The sequence below is a fragment of the Scyliorhinus canicula genome, chromosome 1 (assembly GCF_902713615.1).
Source record: "Scyliorhinus canicula chromosome 1, sScyCan1.1, whole genome shotgun sequence".
Taxonomy (NCBI): Eukaryota; Metazoa; Chordata; class Chondrichthyes; order Carcharhiniformes; family Scyliorhinidae; genus Scyliorhinus; species Scyliorhinus canicula.
The window spans coordinates 169748943-169763794 of NC_052146.1; the positions used below are offsets into that span (position 1 = coordinate 169748943).

General features: G+C 48.6%; 2 protein-coding genes across 4 annotated transcripts in view; one reads left to right on the plus strand and one right to left on the minus strand.

Moving 5' to 3' along the window:
* LOC119962633 (zinc finger protein 292-like) overlaps positions 1 to 2303 on the minus strand; it is a 263804-nt gene extending 261501 nt beyond the window's left edge. The window contains exon 1 of the mRNA XM_038790532.1: positions 2094 to 2303. Within this exon, the coding sequence (XP_038646460.1) occupies positions 2094 to 2303 (210 nt within the window). The remainder of the gene's footprint in view (positions 1 to 2093) is intronic.
* A 63-nt stretch (positions 2304 to 2366) lies between these two features.
* LOC119969215 (glycoprotein hormones alpha chain-like) overlaps positions 2367 to 14852 on the plus strand; it is a 108993-nt gene continuing 96507 nt past the window's right edge. For 2 of the 3 annotated variants that reach the window (XM_038802526.1, XM_038802551.1), the window contains exon 1: positions 2443 to 2564. The gene's annotated coding sequence lies outside the window, so the exon portion shown is untranslated. Of the gene's footprint in view, positions 2416 to 2442; positions 2565 to 14852 lie in introns of those variants that run through there. The other variant, XM_038802535.1, reaches the window with a different exon arrangement.

Consider the following 14852-nt stretch of genomic DNA (forward strand, 5'->3'; position numbering starts at 1 on the left):
ACAAGTGCAACAGGTGATTAAGAAGGCAAATGGAATTTTGTCCTTCATTGCTAGAGGGCTGGAGTTTAAGACTAGGGAGGTTATGTTGCAATTGTATAAGGTGTTAGTGCGGCCACACCTGGAGTATTGTGTTCAGTTTTGGTCTCCTTACTTGAGAAAGGACGTACTGGCACTGGAGGGTGTGCAGAGGAGATTCACTAGGTTAATCCCAGAGCTGAAGGGGTTGGATTATGAGGAGAGGTTGAGTAGACTGGGACTGTACTCGTTGGAATTTAGAAGGATGAGGGGGGATCTTATAGAAACATTTAAAATTATGAAGGGAATAGATAGGATAGATGCGGGCAGGTTGTTTCCACTGGCGGGTGACAGCAGAACTAGGGGGCATAGCCTCAAAATAAGGGGAAGTAGATTTAGGACTGAGTTTAGGAGGAACTTCTTCACCCAAAGGGTTGTGAATCTATGGAATTCCTTGCCCAGTGAAGCAGTTGAGGCTCCTTCATTACATGTTTTTAAGGTAAAGATAGATAGTTTTTTGAAGAATAAAGGGATTAAGGGTTATGGTGTTCAGGCCGGAAAGTGGAGCTGAGTCCACAAAAGATCAGCCATGATCTAATTGAATGGCGGAGCAGGCTCGAGGGGCCTACTCCTGCTCCTAGTTCTTATGTTCTTATGTCCCTCAAACACTCCAATAAGGTTTAATTCTTTACACAATGCATGGTTCAGATGTACTTTCCTGATAACCCAACTTTTGACAACAAATTGAGTATTTTACTGCAGTTCATTAAAGTTGTCTGTAAATCCTTTATGCTTTACACTTCATAACAATTAAGTTTTGTTACTACTTGATTTCCAGAAGGCAAAAATAATTTTAAAAGATTTGATTTCATACACTATATGGGGCTGGTTTAGCACACTGGGCTAAATCGCTGGCTTTGAAAGCAGACCCATGTAGGCCAGCAGCGCGGTTAGATTCCCGTACCAGCCTCCCCGAACAGGCGCCGAAATGTGGCGACTAGGGGCTTTTCATAGTAACTTCATTGAAGCCTACTCGTGACAATAAGTGATTTTCATTTTTTCATATAGATTTTAAGAAGCAAATTTCCATAGTTGCATCTATTGACAGACACGATAATTTCCAATAGGACTATCTCTCAAATTAACTCAACTTCACAACACCATTCTGGGTACCCATTATTGGACAACATATGGAAACTTTCCACAAACGTCCTCAATACAGGCCAAATAACCTCTTGCAAAAACAGCATTTGAACATTGAACATTAAAGCACAGCCTTTACCAAATACAAAGCATGTTACTGAACTGCTGAGATATTAGATCACCATTTTAGCAACTTTATTTTGCTAGCAGGCATGTGGCGATCTCAAAAATCAAGTACAACTACCACTCAGAAAACGCAAGTGCGATTGCGGAAACATCTGTGATTATACTCAACTTCTCTAGCCACTTATGTAACGGAATAATCAACATGGTCTGTTAAAAGATAGAACACACTAAATAATGCATAATTACTGTTCAAGAACTTCTTTCAGATTTATGAACTAAATGGAAAGGGAAAATCTTAGGCTGTTAATATCAAATCAATTAAATAAAGTACGTTTCGCTAATTTTACAAGGTGACATTAACGCGACTTTCTTTTTTACACGCCGGAAAGAAATGGGCCAGGCCAGATAAGCAAGGGAGGGCGAGGTTCTGGGACCCACGAGTTACAATCAGCTGTATTGTTGGTGAGTTCCAGCCCAGCCCCCGCCTCCCCTCCCCCTATTTACACTCTGCTGCTTTAAGCCCTTTTTCAATTTAAGACATTGCGCAGCGAACGCACACCGTCACCACAAGAAAAACAAAGAAAGGTTGAGGAGGGGGCCGAGGGGAGGATTTGGGGGAAGGGGCAGCTGCGGCTCCGGGAAGGCACCGGGCACTCGACGCAAAATAAACACCGTAATTAACAAAGAGGGACGGTGCTGAGAGCCGCTACCCGCCCGCCCCCCCGCACACATTTATACATCCATACATTTAGGAGGAAGACGCCGCTCATTAAAGGCATCGAGGCCCTCCCACCGACTACACCACTCACCTGGCAGAAGCGCTGGCAGTAATCCCCGGACGACTGCACAGACACGCCGAGCTCCAGCAGCTCGTTGCCCAGCTCCCGGAGGTTGTCCGTCAGGTTTCTAACGTCCGCATCAACCTCCTCGTCCGCCATCTTGCTGCTGCGCTCATGCCCGCGACGTGCCACGCTGGGTGACGTCGGGCGACGTCGCGCTGCTGATTGGCTCACTTCCATGGAATGTTGATGAGGGAGGGGCTGCCAAAATGGCGGGATCACGTGAGCGTGCGGGCGGGCTGCTGTCAGGCGCGAGTTGCTGCTCGAGGACCAGCAGGGAAGCTGCGCCAAGGTCAGTGCGGCTCAGTTTGGAGCCTGTTAACTCGGCCTGGCATATTCACACAGCCGTTAGCCGCCCTTAAATTTCACAGGCCAGGTTTATATCCAAAATGGTGACAAACCCACTGAATTATCCTGCATTTCAGCGGTTGCAGTTTAACGGTGAGTTTGAGAAGCACCTGGGCCATACTTGTCACACACATGGATTGGGTTTCACCCAAAAGAGCGGCATTTCTCAAAGGCACTGTGCTCAATCTCCACAATGTTCTAGTGGGTGTCATAATATACACACAAGTTAATGATGGTGCGCAGAAAGGCATTGACTGACACACAGGATGACCAGTGAACACACAGAACACAGCAGCCAATCACCAGACAGGACACAGCCACTATACAGCCAGAGGGCACCAGTTTTCCCGTTCTCTCGGGATCCAGCCTCTGAGACAGTCAGAGCTTGTGAGCAGCAACTAGAACACACACCATGTGGTAGTAAAATAGTCTGATCAGGTTAGCCTCAGGTCTCCAGTCAACTCAGCATAGTGTCAACCCACAGTTAAAGTATGTATGATAGTTAAGAGTTCAATAAATTGAGGTGCTGGAAGCCTGTCTCTCACTGCTGCAGTAAACGCAGTCCTCGCAGACCCAGATTACCCAACACATCAGTGGGGAGATTTTAAAATACGGAGATCAGTGAAGCAAGTTGCAAAAACAATAGTTCGAATGGGATATTTTAATGTTCACGCAAATAGAAGGAGCTGTTGTTTCAGACACTTCTTCGATTTAGCCAGTGATAAAGATCATGGGCAGGATGCTCCCTTCCACAGTGTCACATTTTTGCCTCACCACACCGGCGGGATGCTCCATTACGCCGGCCGGTCAATGGGGTTTCCCATTGTGGGGCAGCGCCAAGCTGTCGTTAAACCCCTGGGCGCCAATGGACAACACAGCCCTCTGACAGTGATTCTTGGTTGGATGGCAAACATAATGGGCTGGATTCTCTGCACCCTCGTGCCGAAATTGCGGCCGATGCAGGGATGGAGAATTAATGTTCACGCAAGAAATCTGGACCGGTGGCAGGCCCCGAAAAGCGGTGTACTCAGGGAGTACACCACACCACCTGGGACCATTGACAGAGGCCCGCTCAGCAATCCTCCGCCCCCGACGAGCCAAAGCCCCGAAGGTGTGGAACTAATGTGCTTCAGCCAGTCGGGATCATAGAATTTACAGTGCAGAAGGAGGCCATTTAGCCCATCGAGTCTGCGCCACCCCTTGGAAAGAGCACTCCACTTAGGCCCACGCCTCCACCCTATTCCCGTCACCCAGTAACCCCACCTAACCTTTTTGCACACTAAGGGCAATGTATCATGGCCAATCCACCTAACCTGCACATCTTTGGACTGTGGGAGGAGACCGGAGCACCCAGAGGAAACCAACGCAGACATGGGGAGAATGTGCAGACACCGCACAGACAGTGACCGAAGCCAGGAATCGAACCTGGGACCCTGGAGCTGTGAAGCAACTGTGCTAACCACTGTTTATCATGCTGTGGACTCAGTCAGCGGCCACCCTGGTCGGGGGCGGGAGGATCGGAAGCCAGGGGGTCCTTAAAGGCGGCCAGGGAATGTTCATGCGGGGTTTGAGGGTCAGACGCGCAGCTGATCGGGTGTTCTATCTCTTGGGTCTGGCTCCGCGGTCCTCCATGGAGCACAGCGTGGCCGCCGGAGGTTGCCGCTGTGCGCGTGCGCCTCTGACCCACAAGTGCGGGGGCCTGTATCTGCAGCAAAAGCTGCGAGATTTACTGTGGGTCACTGCGAGCCCCGCAGGGCTTGGAATTAGTAGTCGTTTCACACCAGTTTTTCTGGCGTGAAACTCCACCATTTTGATGCAGTCTCAAAATCCGAGAATTCAGCCCATTGGGTTTCTCGTAGTACGACTTTGTTGTCGGGTAGAGAAGGAAGTCCAGGAGGATTCCAGTGAGGATAGAAAGGATTTGCCTCTGCCACAAATTGATTTTATAACTATTCTTGAAAAGTGAAGTAATTATGTTTTTTTTAATTAATTTATGGGATGTGGGGATCACTAGATAGACCAACATTTATTGCTCTTCCCTAGTTGCTCTTGAGAGGGTGATGGGGAGTTGCCATCTTGAACAGCTACAATTCATGTGGTGTGGATACATCCACAGTGCCGTTAGGGAGGGACATCCAGGATGTTGATCCAGTGACAGCGAAGGAACGGCGATATATTTCCAAGTCGGGATGGTGAGTAACTTGGAGGGTAACCGAGATGGATCATCCATTCAGCACTTCTGGCTGAAGGGTGTTACGAATGCCTCAGCCTTGTTATGACCCACCACTTGCACTGCGGTGAGTCATTGTGTCCCCAACGGAACAGGTTGTTTTGGACCATCCTCGTCCTCTCCAACGCTGCGTACAAAAGATTTGGTCTCATCACCCAACACCAAAATCCTCCCACAGACAAGCACCTACATCTCCAGCTATTGTTATTGCTGGGGAGACTTTAGAAGTCGTTGATCACTTCCCATATCTGCAGCTACATTTTTCAAATGGTCACCATAGAAGAGGAGGTCCAGCACAGAATTAGCTGTGTCAGCGCAATCTTCCAAAAATTACACAACTGGCTCTTCATCAGCAAAGATTTTCATAAGAGGACAAAGACTATTGTTGTCACCAGCCTTCTGTGTGGCACTGAGATTTGGGCTGCCTACCAAAGGCAATTTGTGGTGCTGGAGAATTTCCACCATTAGTGTCTCTGCAGGACTCTCAAAGCCAAGTGAAAATACAAATATACTCCAGGTAACCTTGAGCCCGCAAGATCAGCTCCACTGACCTGCACACTGCCTGCACATGCCAAACAATCAACTTCTGAAACAGTCTATTTAGTTTTATTGGATTTTTAAATTTTCACGAATGTTGCAACAAAGCAAAAGAATAAAACAAAAAATCATCAATGCAGGATACATTCAACGGCACAGAGAGACATCATATTCAACACTACAAAAGAAAATTCAAGAACACCCCAGCACTAAGCGGGAAATTACACGTGCGCCACAATGGAACCCAACGCCCACCCTGGCCCAGGACAGAATAAACAACCATCATATGACTACAGAATTATGAAGAGAGGACCAGCAGCGACAGCTGTTCTCAGGCCCAGGGTCTCCCATGAAAAAAAGAAAAAATAAAGACCAGAGTCAACCCACCAGGTCCAAAGCATCCGCGAAGTGCCCAACACAACTCCAAGGGGAACAACAGGATAAGCATGAGGCCAGAAATTTAAGTCAGGAAAACTTCAGTCCCAGTCAAAAGGGAGAGCCCCCCCCCTGGGGAGAAAGAACCTGTCAAGGCGCCCTCCAAAAAGGGCATCTTGGGAGGGACAGCCGTCTCACCCCACCCCACCCCCACAGTACCAGGGACACGCCCCAGTGACCAGGAAGAAAACCAGTGCCACCATAAAACAAACACTCAAGGTGAACCTGCTCCTAATCACCCAGAACATCGAGACCCAACCATCCACCATATATGCCACGGTGCACCGTCACCTCAAGTAATTCGGGAGAAAGGCAAGTGCAAGGTGAGAGATACAACGGAAGAATCTCCATCAGAGTCTCTCAAAAAGGAGAGAATTTAGAATGAATCACACGGATAACAGGAAATCGACAACCAACCCAGATCCCTAACTTCTCGAGCAGCCATTCAAGCCACAAAGGGATGCCACACTACACCAGGGAATAAGAAGCAGGATATCTGGGAGGCATAGCACTCAGCCCATCCTAAAATCTCCGCTAACCAGTCCCTCCGAGTTCCCTCCATAGGTACCTTCAGGGGAGAGCACTATGGGTGGCACGGTAGCACAGTGGTTAGCATTGTAGTTTCACAGCTCCAAGGTCCCAGGTTCGATTCCCGGCTTGGGTCACTGTCTGTGCGGAGTCTGCACGTCCTCCTCGTGTTTGCATGGGTTTCCTCTGGGTGCTCCTCACACAGTCCAAAGACATGCAGGTTAGGTGGATTGGCCATGCTAAATTGCCTTTTGTGTCCAAAGAGGTTGGGTGGGGTTGCTGGGTTACGGGTATGAGGCGGAGTTGTAGGCTTGAGTGGGGTGCTCTTTCCAAGGGCCGGTGCAGGCTCGATGGCCCGAATGGCCTCCTTCTGCACTGTAAATTCTATGTTCCATGATCCACAGGGACAACAGGATACCGACCACGGCATTAGGCCTGGCCTGTCCAACATCCAAAAAAGACCACCTCAGGAGACTATGACCCTAGGATCTTCCACACAACTCCAACAAATACAGCCCGCCGAGCCTATTCTAACCTATCAAGGCAACTCCCGCCTACACGAGAAGAGAAAGGGTAAACACACTTTAGCCTGGAGGGGGCCCCAGTGAAGAAATTCTGAGGTTACAGGGGGATATAGACAGATTGGCAAATAAGTGGTAAATGGAATTTAACCCCAAAAATTGTGATGTGATGCACTTTGGAAGGAGTAACATGACAAAGGAGTACTCAAGTACTCAGGACACTGGAGAGCTCAGAGGGATCTTGGAGTGCTTGTCCACGGACAAGGGGGGGGGGGTGCTATCCTCGATCACAGTCGTGTCCCCCCCTCCCCTTAGCTCTGCTCAGCGTCCCTCTAAACGAGATGGGCGGGGGGACGGAACAGTTAAAGGGGGAGTCAGGTATTAGCTTGTCATTAGGCAGTTGTATATACTGCGTATTTCATATCTAGTTGTAAATAAACAGTAATTGTTTAAACTTACAAACCTGGTGACTAATTATTGGGCAGACAAGGGCCAACGATTTTGGGGATTTTTTTTTTTATAAATAATTTTTATTGAAAATTTTTAAATTTACACAACAACATCAAACCATACTAAAATACCAATGATAACAGTAATAACAACAATCATAAACCTTCGCCCCTCCTCAATGAACAACCCAACATATTAACAACAACTTAAGTTAACCCATTATTAAGTTACACAACCGTAGCAAAAAACAATATAGAAACTATGGTTAGGAACACCCCCCCCCCCCCCCCCCCCCTGGTTGCTGCTGCTATTGACCAAGATATTGGCAGATGGAATACAATGTTGACAAATGTGAGGTTATCCATTTTGGTAGGAATAACAGCAAACGGGATTATTATTTAAACGATAAAATATTAAAGCATGCCGCTGTTCAGAGAGACTTGGGTGTGCTAGTGCATGAGTCACAGAAGGTTGGTTTACAAGTGCAACAGGTGATTAAGAAGGCAAATGGAATTTTGTCCTTCATTGCTAGAGGGATGGAGTTTAAGACTAGGGAGGTTATGTTGCAATTGTATAAAGTGTTAGTGCGGCCACACCTGGAGTATTGTGTTCAGTTTTGGTCTCCTTACTTGAGAAAGGACGTACTGGCGCTCGAGGGTGTGCAGAGGAGATTCACTAGGTTAATCCCAGAGTTGAAGGGGTTGGATTATGAGGAGAGGTTGAGTAGACTGGGACTGTACTCGTTGGAATTTAGAAGGATGAGGGGGGATCTTATAGAAACATTTAAAATTATGAAGGGAATAGATAGGATAGATGCGGGCAGGTTGTTTCCACTGGCAGGTGACAGCAGAACTAGGGGACATAGACTCAAAATAAGGGGAAGTAGATTTAGGACTGAGTTTAGGAGGAACTTCTTCACCCAAAGGGTTGTGAATCTATGGAATTCCTTGCCCAGTGAAGCAGTTGAGGGTCCTTCATTACATGTTTTTAAGGTAAAGATAGATAGTTTTTTGAAGAATAAAGGGATTAAGGGTTATGGTGTTCGGGCCGGAAAGTGGAGCTGAGTCCGCAAAAGATCAGCCATGATCTAATTGAATGGTGGAGCAGGCTCGAGGGGCCAGATGGCCTACTCCTGCTCCTAGTTCTTATCTTATGTTATTCTTATGTTATACCTATCTTTGAGCCAGGAAGTCCAGAAAAGGCTGCCACCGTTTCTAGAACCCTTGTACTGATCCTCTCAGGGCAAATTTAACCCTTTCCAACTTTATAAATCCCGCCATGTCATTGACCCAGGTCTCCACACTTGGGGGCCTCGCATCCTTCCACTGTAGCAAGATCCTCCGCCGGGCTACTAGGGACGCAAAGGCCAGAACACCGGCCTCTTTCGCCTCCTGCACTCCCGGCTCCACCGCAACTCCAAAAATCGCGAGTCCCCACCCTGGTTTGACCCTGGATCCAACCACCCTCGACACCGTCCCCGCCGTCCCCTTCCAGAATTCTTCCAGTCCCGGACATGCCCAGAACATATGGGCATGATTCGCTGGACTCCCCGAACACCTGATGCACCTGTCCTCACCCCCAAAGAACCTACTCATCCTAGTCCCGGACATGTGGGCCCGGTGCAGCACCTTAAATTGGATGAGACTAAGCCTCGCACATGAAGAGGAAGAGTTGACTCTCTCCAAGGCATCCGCCCAAGTCCCGTCCTCTATCTGCTCCCCAAGTTCCCCCTCCCATTTAGCCTTCAGCTCCTCCACTGACGACTCTTCCACCATCTGCATTACCTTATAGATGTCAGACACCTTCCCCTCTCCAACCCACACCCCTGAAAGCACTCTGTCCATCGTCCCCCGCGAGGGCAGCAAAGGGAATCCCTCTACCTGTCGCCTAGCAAACGCCTTTACCTGCAAGTATCTGAACATGTTCCCTCGGGGAAGCCCAAATTTATCTTCCAGTTCCCCCAGGCCCGCAAACCTCCCGCCAATAAACAGGTCCCTCAATTTGCTGATGCCCACCCTTTGCCACCCCCTAAATCCCCCATCCTTGTTCCCCGGGATGAACCGATGATTGCCACCCAGTGGAGCCTCCATCGAACCCCCTGTTTCCCCCCTATGCCGTCTCCACTGTCCCCAGATTCTTAGGGTCGCCGCCACCACCGGGCTCGTGGTAAACCTCTTAGGGGAGAGCGGCAGCGGCGCCGTTACCATGGCACCCAGGCTCGTACCTCTACATGACGCCACCTCCATTCTTTTCCACGCCGCCCCTCCCCCCTCCATCACCCATTTACGCACCATTGACACATTGGCCGCCCAATAGTACCCTAAAAGGTTGGGCAGCGCCAGCCCGCCTCTATCCCTCCCTCGCTCCAGGAAAACCCTCTTCACTCTCGGAGTCCCATGTGCCCACACAAAGCTCAAGATACTGCTAGTCACTCTCCTAAAGAAGGCCCTGGGGATAAAGATGGGCAGGCACTGAAAGAGGAACAAGAACCTCGGAAGCACCATCATTTTGACGGACTGCACCCTCCCCGCCAACGACAATGGCAACATGTCCCACCTCTTGAACTCCTCCTCCATTTGATCTACAAGTCTGGTGAAATTATGTTTGTGAAGAGTCCCCCAGTCCCTGGCCACCTGCATCCCCAGGTACCTAAAACTCTCCCCTGCGTTCCTAAGCGGGTGCCTACCAATTCCTTCCTCCTGGCCTCCAGGGTGCACCACAAACACCTCACTCTTGCCTAAATTTAGTTTATAACCTGAAAAGGTCCCAAACTCGCTAGCAGCTCCATCACCCCTGGCATCCCTCCCACCGTGACTTCCGGTGGCGGCGATGACGTAGGAAGCCGCACATTTCGGAGCTCCCGTTTTAAATGGACTTTTTGGCTCTTTTTAGAGCCCAAAACAGAAATTTTTCGACGTCTCCCGGTGGGAGAAGGTGTGCTGATCGACTTTCCCCGCAGTTCATGACTCGAACTCGGAGTGGAAAGGGGGAAAAAAACGGCAGCAGCTCCCCAGAAAAAACGGGGGAAGGAATCCAAGATGGCGGCCGGAGGAGCTCCAGAGGAGTGGAAGCAGTGGGCCCTGGAGCAACAACCTGCTCTCCTGCGCTGTTTTGCAGACTTCAAGGCTGAAGTACTGAGCTCTCTGCAGGAAACGAACAAAAGGCTCTCAGAGATTCAGACGACCCAGGGTGCTGCCATCAAGGAGTTGCAGACGCAGGCCACTGAACGAGAGGAAGAGGCCGGTATCCTCGTGAGTAAGGTGGAGGGACACGAGGCGCTCCACAAGAAGTGGCAGGACCGCTTCGAGGAGCTTGATCACCGCATGAGGCGGAAAAATCTGCGGATCTTGGGCCTTGCGGAGGGGCTGGAGGGGTCGGACCTGACAACCTACGTGGCTACGATGCTGAACTCGCTAGTGGGGGCCGGGTCTTTCCATCTGCCCTTGGAGCTGGAGGGAGCCCACAGGGTACTGGCCAGGAGGCCTAAGGAGAATGAACCCCCCCCCCGTGCGGTGCTGGTGAGGTTCCACCGGTTCAGTGATCGGGAGTGTGTGCTGCGCTGGGCCAAGAGGGTGAAGAGCAGCAACTGGGAGAATGGGGTAGTACGGATCTACCAGGATTGGAGTGCGGAGGTGGCTAAGCGGTGGTCCGGATTTAATCGGACGAAAGAGGTGCTTTACAAGAAGAAGATTAAGTTTGGAATGTTGCAGCCTGCGCGCCTGTGGGTAACTTATTCGGACCGGCATTATTATTTTGATTCCCCGGAGGAGGCGTGGGCTTTCGTGCGGACGGAGAAACTGGACTTGAACTAGGGGTTGGGGGTTGCGGGGTCGGTTGTAATACTTTATTGCTGGATTCTGCTGTTGCTGTGTTCTCTTTTTCTGTACTTTTACAATTTGCAGTGTGATTCATACAGGCCCATGTCTCTCCTCAACGTAGATGCCAAGGTGCTGGCAAAAATCCTGGCCACCAGGATAGAGAACTGTGTGCCAGGGGTTGTACACGAGGACCAGACAGGTTTTGTGAAGGGAAGGCAGCTGAACACGAATGTGCGGAGATTATTGAATGTCATCATGATGCCGGCGATTGAGGGGGAAGCAGAGATAGTGGTGGCGCTGGATGTGGAGAAGGCCTTCGATAGAGTGGAGTGGGGGTACTTATGGGAGGTGTTGGGGAGGTTTGGATTTGGTGAAGGGTTTATTAGATGGGTGAGGCTGCTATATGAGGCCCCGATAGCGTGCGTGGCCATGAATGGGAGGAGGTCGGAGTACTTCCGGCTTTACCGAGGGACCAGGCAGGGTTGCCCCCTGTCCCCCTTGTTGTTTGCATTGGCAATCAAGCCGCTGGCAATGGCGTTGAGGGATTCAGAGAGGTGGAGAGGTTTAGTGCGACGTGGGGAGGAACATAGGGTGTCGTTGTATACCGATGACCTGTTTATGTGGCTTTTGGGGATTTTTATAAGAATTATTGGCTGATTCACTTGTGTTATGACTCCTGGCACGTGGGGCTGGAATTCTGCACACTCTAGCCCAGGGTGTCGTAAGAGCTTCCACAGCCCATAGTCCTCTGGGGGAAGAAATTCCTCCTCGTTGCAGTCTTAAAAGGCCTGCCCCTTATTCTGAAACAATGTCCCCTGGTTCTAGACTCACCTGCCATCCTGTCACGCCCTAGAAGAATTTTGTCATTTTCAATGAGATCACCTCTCTTTCTTTGAAACTCTAGAGAACATAAGGCTCAGTTTCCTCAATCTTTCCTCCAAAGACAATCCGAGAGATTAGTCTGCTGAAACTCCATTGCACACCCACCGTGACAAGTATATCCTTCCTAAGACAAGGAGACCAAAACTGCATACAGTACTCTAAATTAAGTTTCACCCTAAGGTTCTATACCAGGGGTGGGCAAACTACGGCCCGCGGGCCGCATGCGGCCCGCCAAAGGTATTTCTGCGGCCCTCCAAGTCATTTTAAAAAAAAAAAAATTTTTTTTAATTTTTTTAAAATTAAAAAAAAAATTTTTTTTTTTAAAGGTTAATGGGGGGGGGGGGGGGGGCTGTTGGGTTACTTACTGGTATAGGGTGGATACGTTGACTTGAGTAGGATGATCATTGCTCGGCACAACGTCGAGGGCCGAAGGGCCTGTTCTGTGCTGTACTGTTCTATGTTCTATATGAGGCACCCAGAATCATAACCGGGTGAAGTAATTATTTTACTTAATATACTATGCGGCCCTTTGTGAATTGTGAATTTCTGAATGTGGCCCTTGCACGGAAAAGTTTGCCCACCCCTGTTCTATACAATGGCAGCAAGACATCTTTTCTCATGTACTGAAATCCCCTTGAGATGATAATTTCTTGCTGCATCTGCAGGCTAGCTTTCAGTGACTCATGGATGAGGACACTCAGATCCCTTTGGACATCAACACTTCCCAACCAATGCAGGGGGCTAGCATTTAAGAAATACTCTGCATTTCTGTTTTATTCTCCCAAAGTGGATAATTTCATAATTAATCACATTGCAAGTCTTCCTGAAACCCCCTTGCATCCTCCTTACAACTTACATTCCCATCTAATTTTGTATCATCAGCAAATTGTTTTAAATTGAGTATCCAATTCTTTTTTACCCAATTAAGGGGCAATTTAATGTGACCAATCTACCTACCTTGCACAGCTTTGAGTTTGTGGGGGTGAGACACGCAGACCCGGAAAGTATGTGCAAACTCCTTGGTGCCCTGAGACAGCAGTGCTAACCACTGCCCCTTGTCATCAGCAAATGTATATAGATTGTTAACAACTGTGGCCCCAGCCTGCCATCCTGAGAATGACCTGTTTATTCCTACTCTCTGTTTTTGTCTGTTAACCAATCCTCAATCCATGTCAGTATACTACTCGCTACAAAATTAGACCATCTCTCTAATTTTGTTTACTAACCTCCTGTATGGGACTTGCTGAAAGCCATCTGAAACACAGACTTCCACTGGTTCTCCTTAACATCCTCAAAAACTCCTACAGTTTTGTCAAACAGGAAGCTGGGAAGCTAGGGAGGAGATTGCTGAGCCCTTGGCTTTGATCTTTAAGTCATCTTTGTCTACAGGAATAGTGCCAGAAGGCTGGAGGATAGCAAATGTTGTCCCGTTGTTCAAGAAGGGGAGTAGAGACAACCCCGGTAACTGTAGACCAGTGAGCCTTACTTCTGCTGTGGGCAAAGTCTTGGAAAGGTTTACAAGAGATAGGATGTATAATCATCTGGAAAGGAATAATTTGATTAGAGATAATTTGAATAGAGACGGTTTTGTGAAGGGTAGGTCGTGCCTCACAAACCCTATTGAGTTCTTTGAGAAGGTGACCAAACAGGTGGATGAGGGTAAAGCAGTTGATGTGGTGTATATGGATTTCAGTAAAGCGTTTGATAAGTTCCCCACGGTAGGCTATTGCAAAAAATACGGAGGCATGGGATTCAGGGTGATTTAGCAGTTTGGATCAGAAATTGGCTAGCTGGAAGAAGACAAAGGGTGGTGGTTGATGGGAAATGTTCAGACTGGAGTCCAGTTACTAGTGGTGTACCACAAGGATCTGTTTTGGAGCCACTGCTGTTTGTCATTTTTATAAATAACCTGGAGGAGGGCGTAGAAGGATGGGTGAGGAAATCTGCAGATGACACTAAAGTCGGTGGAGTTGCGGACAGTGCGGAAGGATGTTAGAAGTTACAGAGGGACATAGATAAGCTGCAGAGCTGGGCTGAGAGGTGGCAAATTGAGTTTAATGCAGAAAAGTGTGAGGTGATTCATTTTGGAAGGAATAACAGGAAGACAGAGTACTGGGCTAATGGTAAGATTCTTGGTAGTGTGGATGAGCAGAGATCTCGGTGTCCATGTACATAGATTCCTGAAAGTTGCCACCCAGGTTGAGAGGGTTGTTAAGAAAGCGCACGGTGTGTTAGCTATTATTGGTAGTGGGATTGAGTTTCGGAGCCATGTGGTCATGTTGCAGCTGTACAAAACTCTGGTGCGGCCGCATTTGGAGTATTGCCTGCAATTCTGGTCGCCACATTATAGGAAGGATGTGGAAGTATTGGAAAGGGTGCAGAGGAGATTTACCAGAATGTTGCCTGGTATGGAGGGAAGATCTTATGAGGGGAGGCTGAGGGACTTGAGGCTGTTTTTGTTAGAGAGAAGAAGGTTAAGAGGTGACTTAATTGAGGCATACAAGTTGATCAGAGGATTAGATAGGGTGGACAGTGAGAGCCTTTTTCCTCGGATGGTGATGTCCAGCACGAGGGGACATAGCTTTAAATTGAGGGGAGATAGATACAGGACAGATGTCAGAGGTAGGTTCTTTACTCAGAGAGTAGTAAGAGCGTGGAATGCCCTGCCTGCATCAGTAGTGGACTCGCCAACACTAAGGGCATTCAAATGGTCATTGGATAGACATATGGATGATAAGGGAATAGTGTAGATGGGCTTTAGAGGGGTTTCACAGGTCGGCACAACATCAAGGAACGAAGGGGCTGTACTGCGCTGTAATGTTCTAGGATTTCTCTTTCATAAATTTCTGTTGACTCTGCCTAGTCATGCTATTTCCCAAGGGTAGGATTCTCCATTTTTGGGACTAAGTCCCCACACTGTCGTGAAAATTGTAGACTTTTACGCCAGGAAAACTGGCGTCAAAAGGCCACAGATTCACAG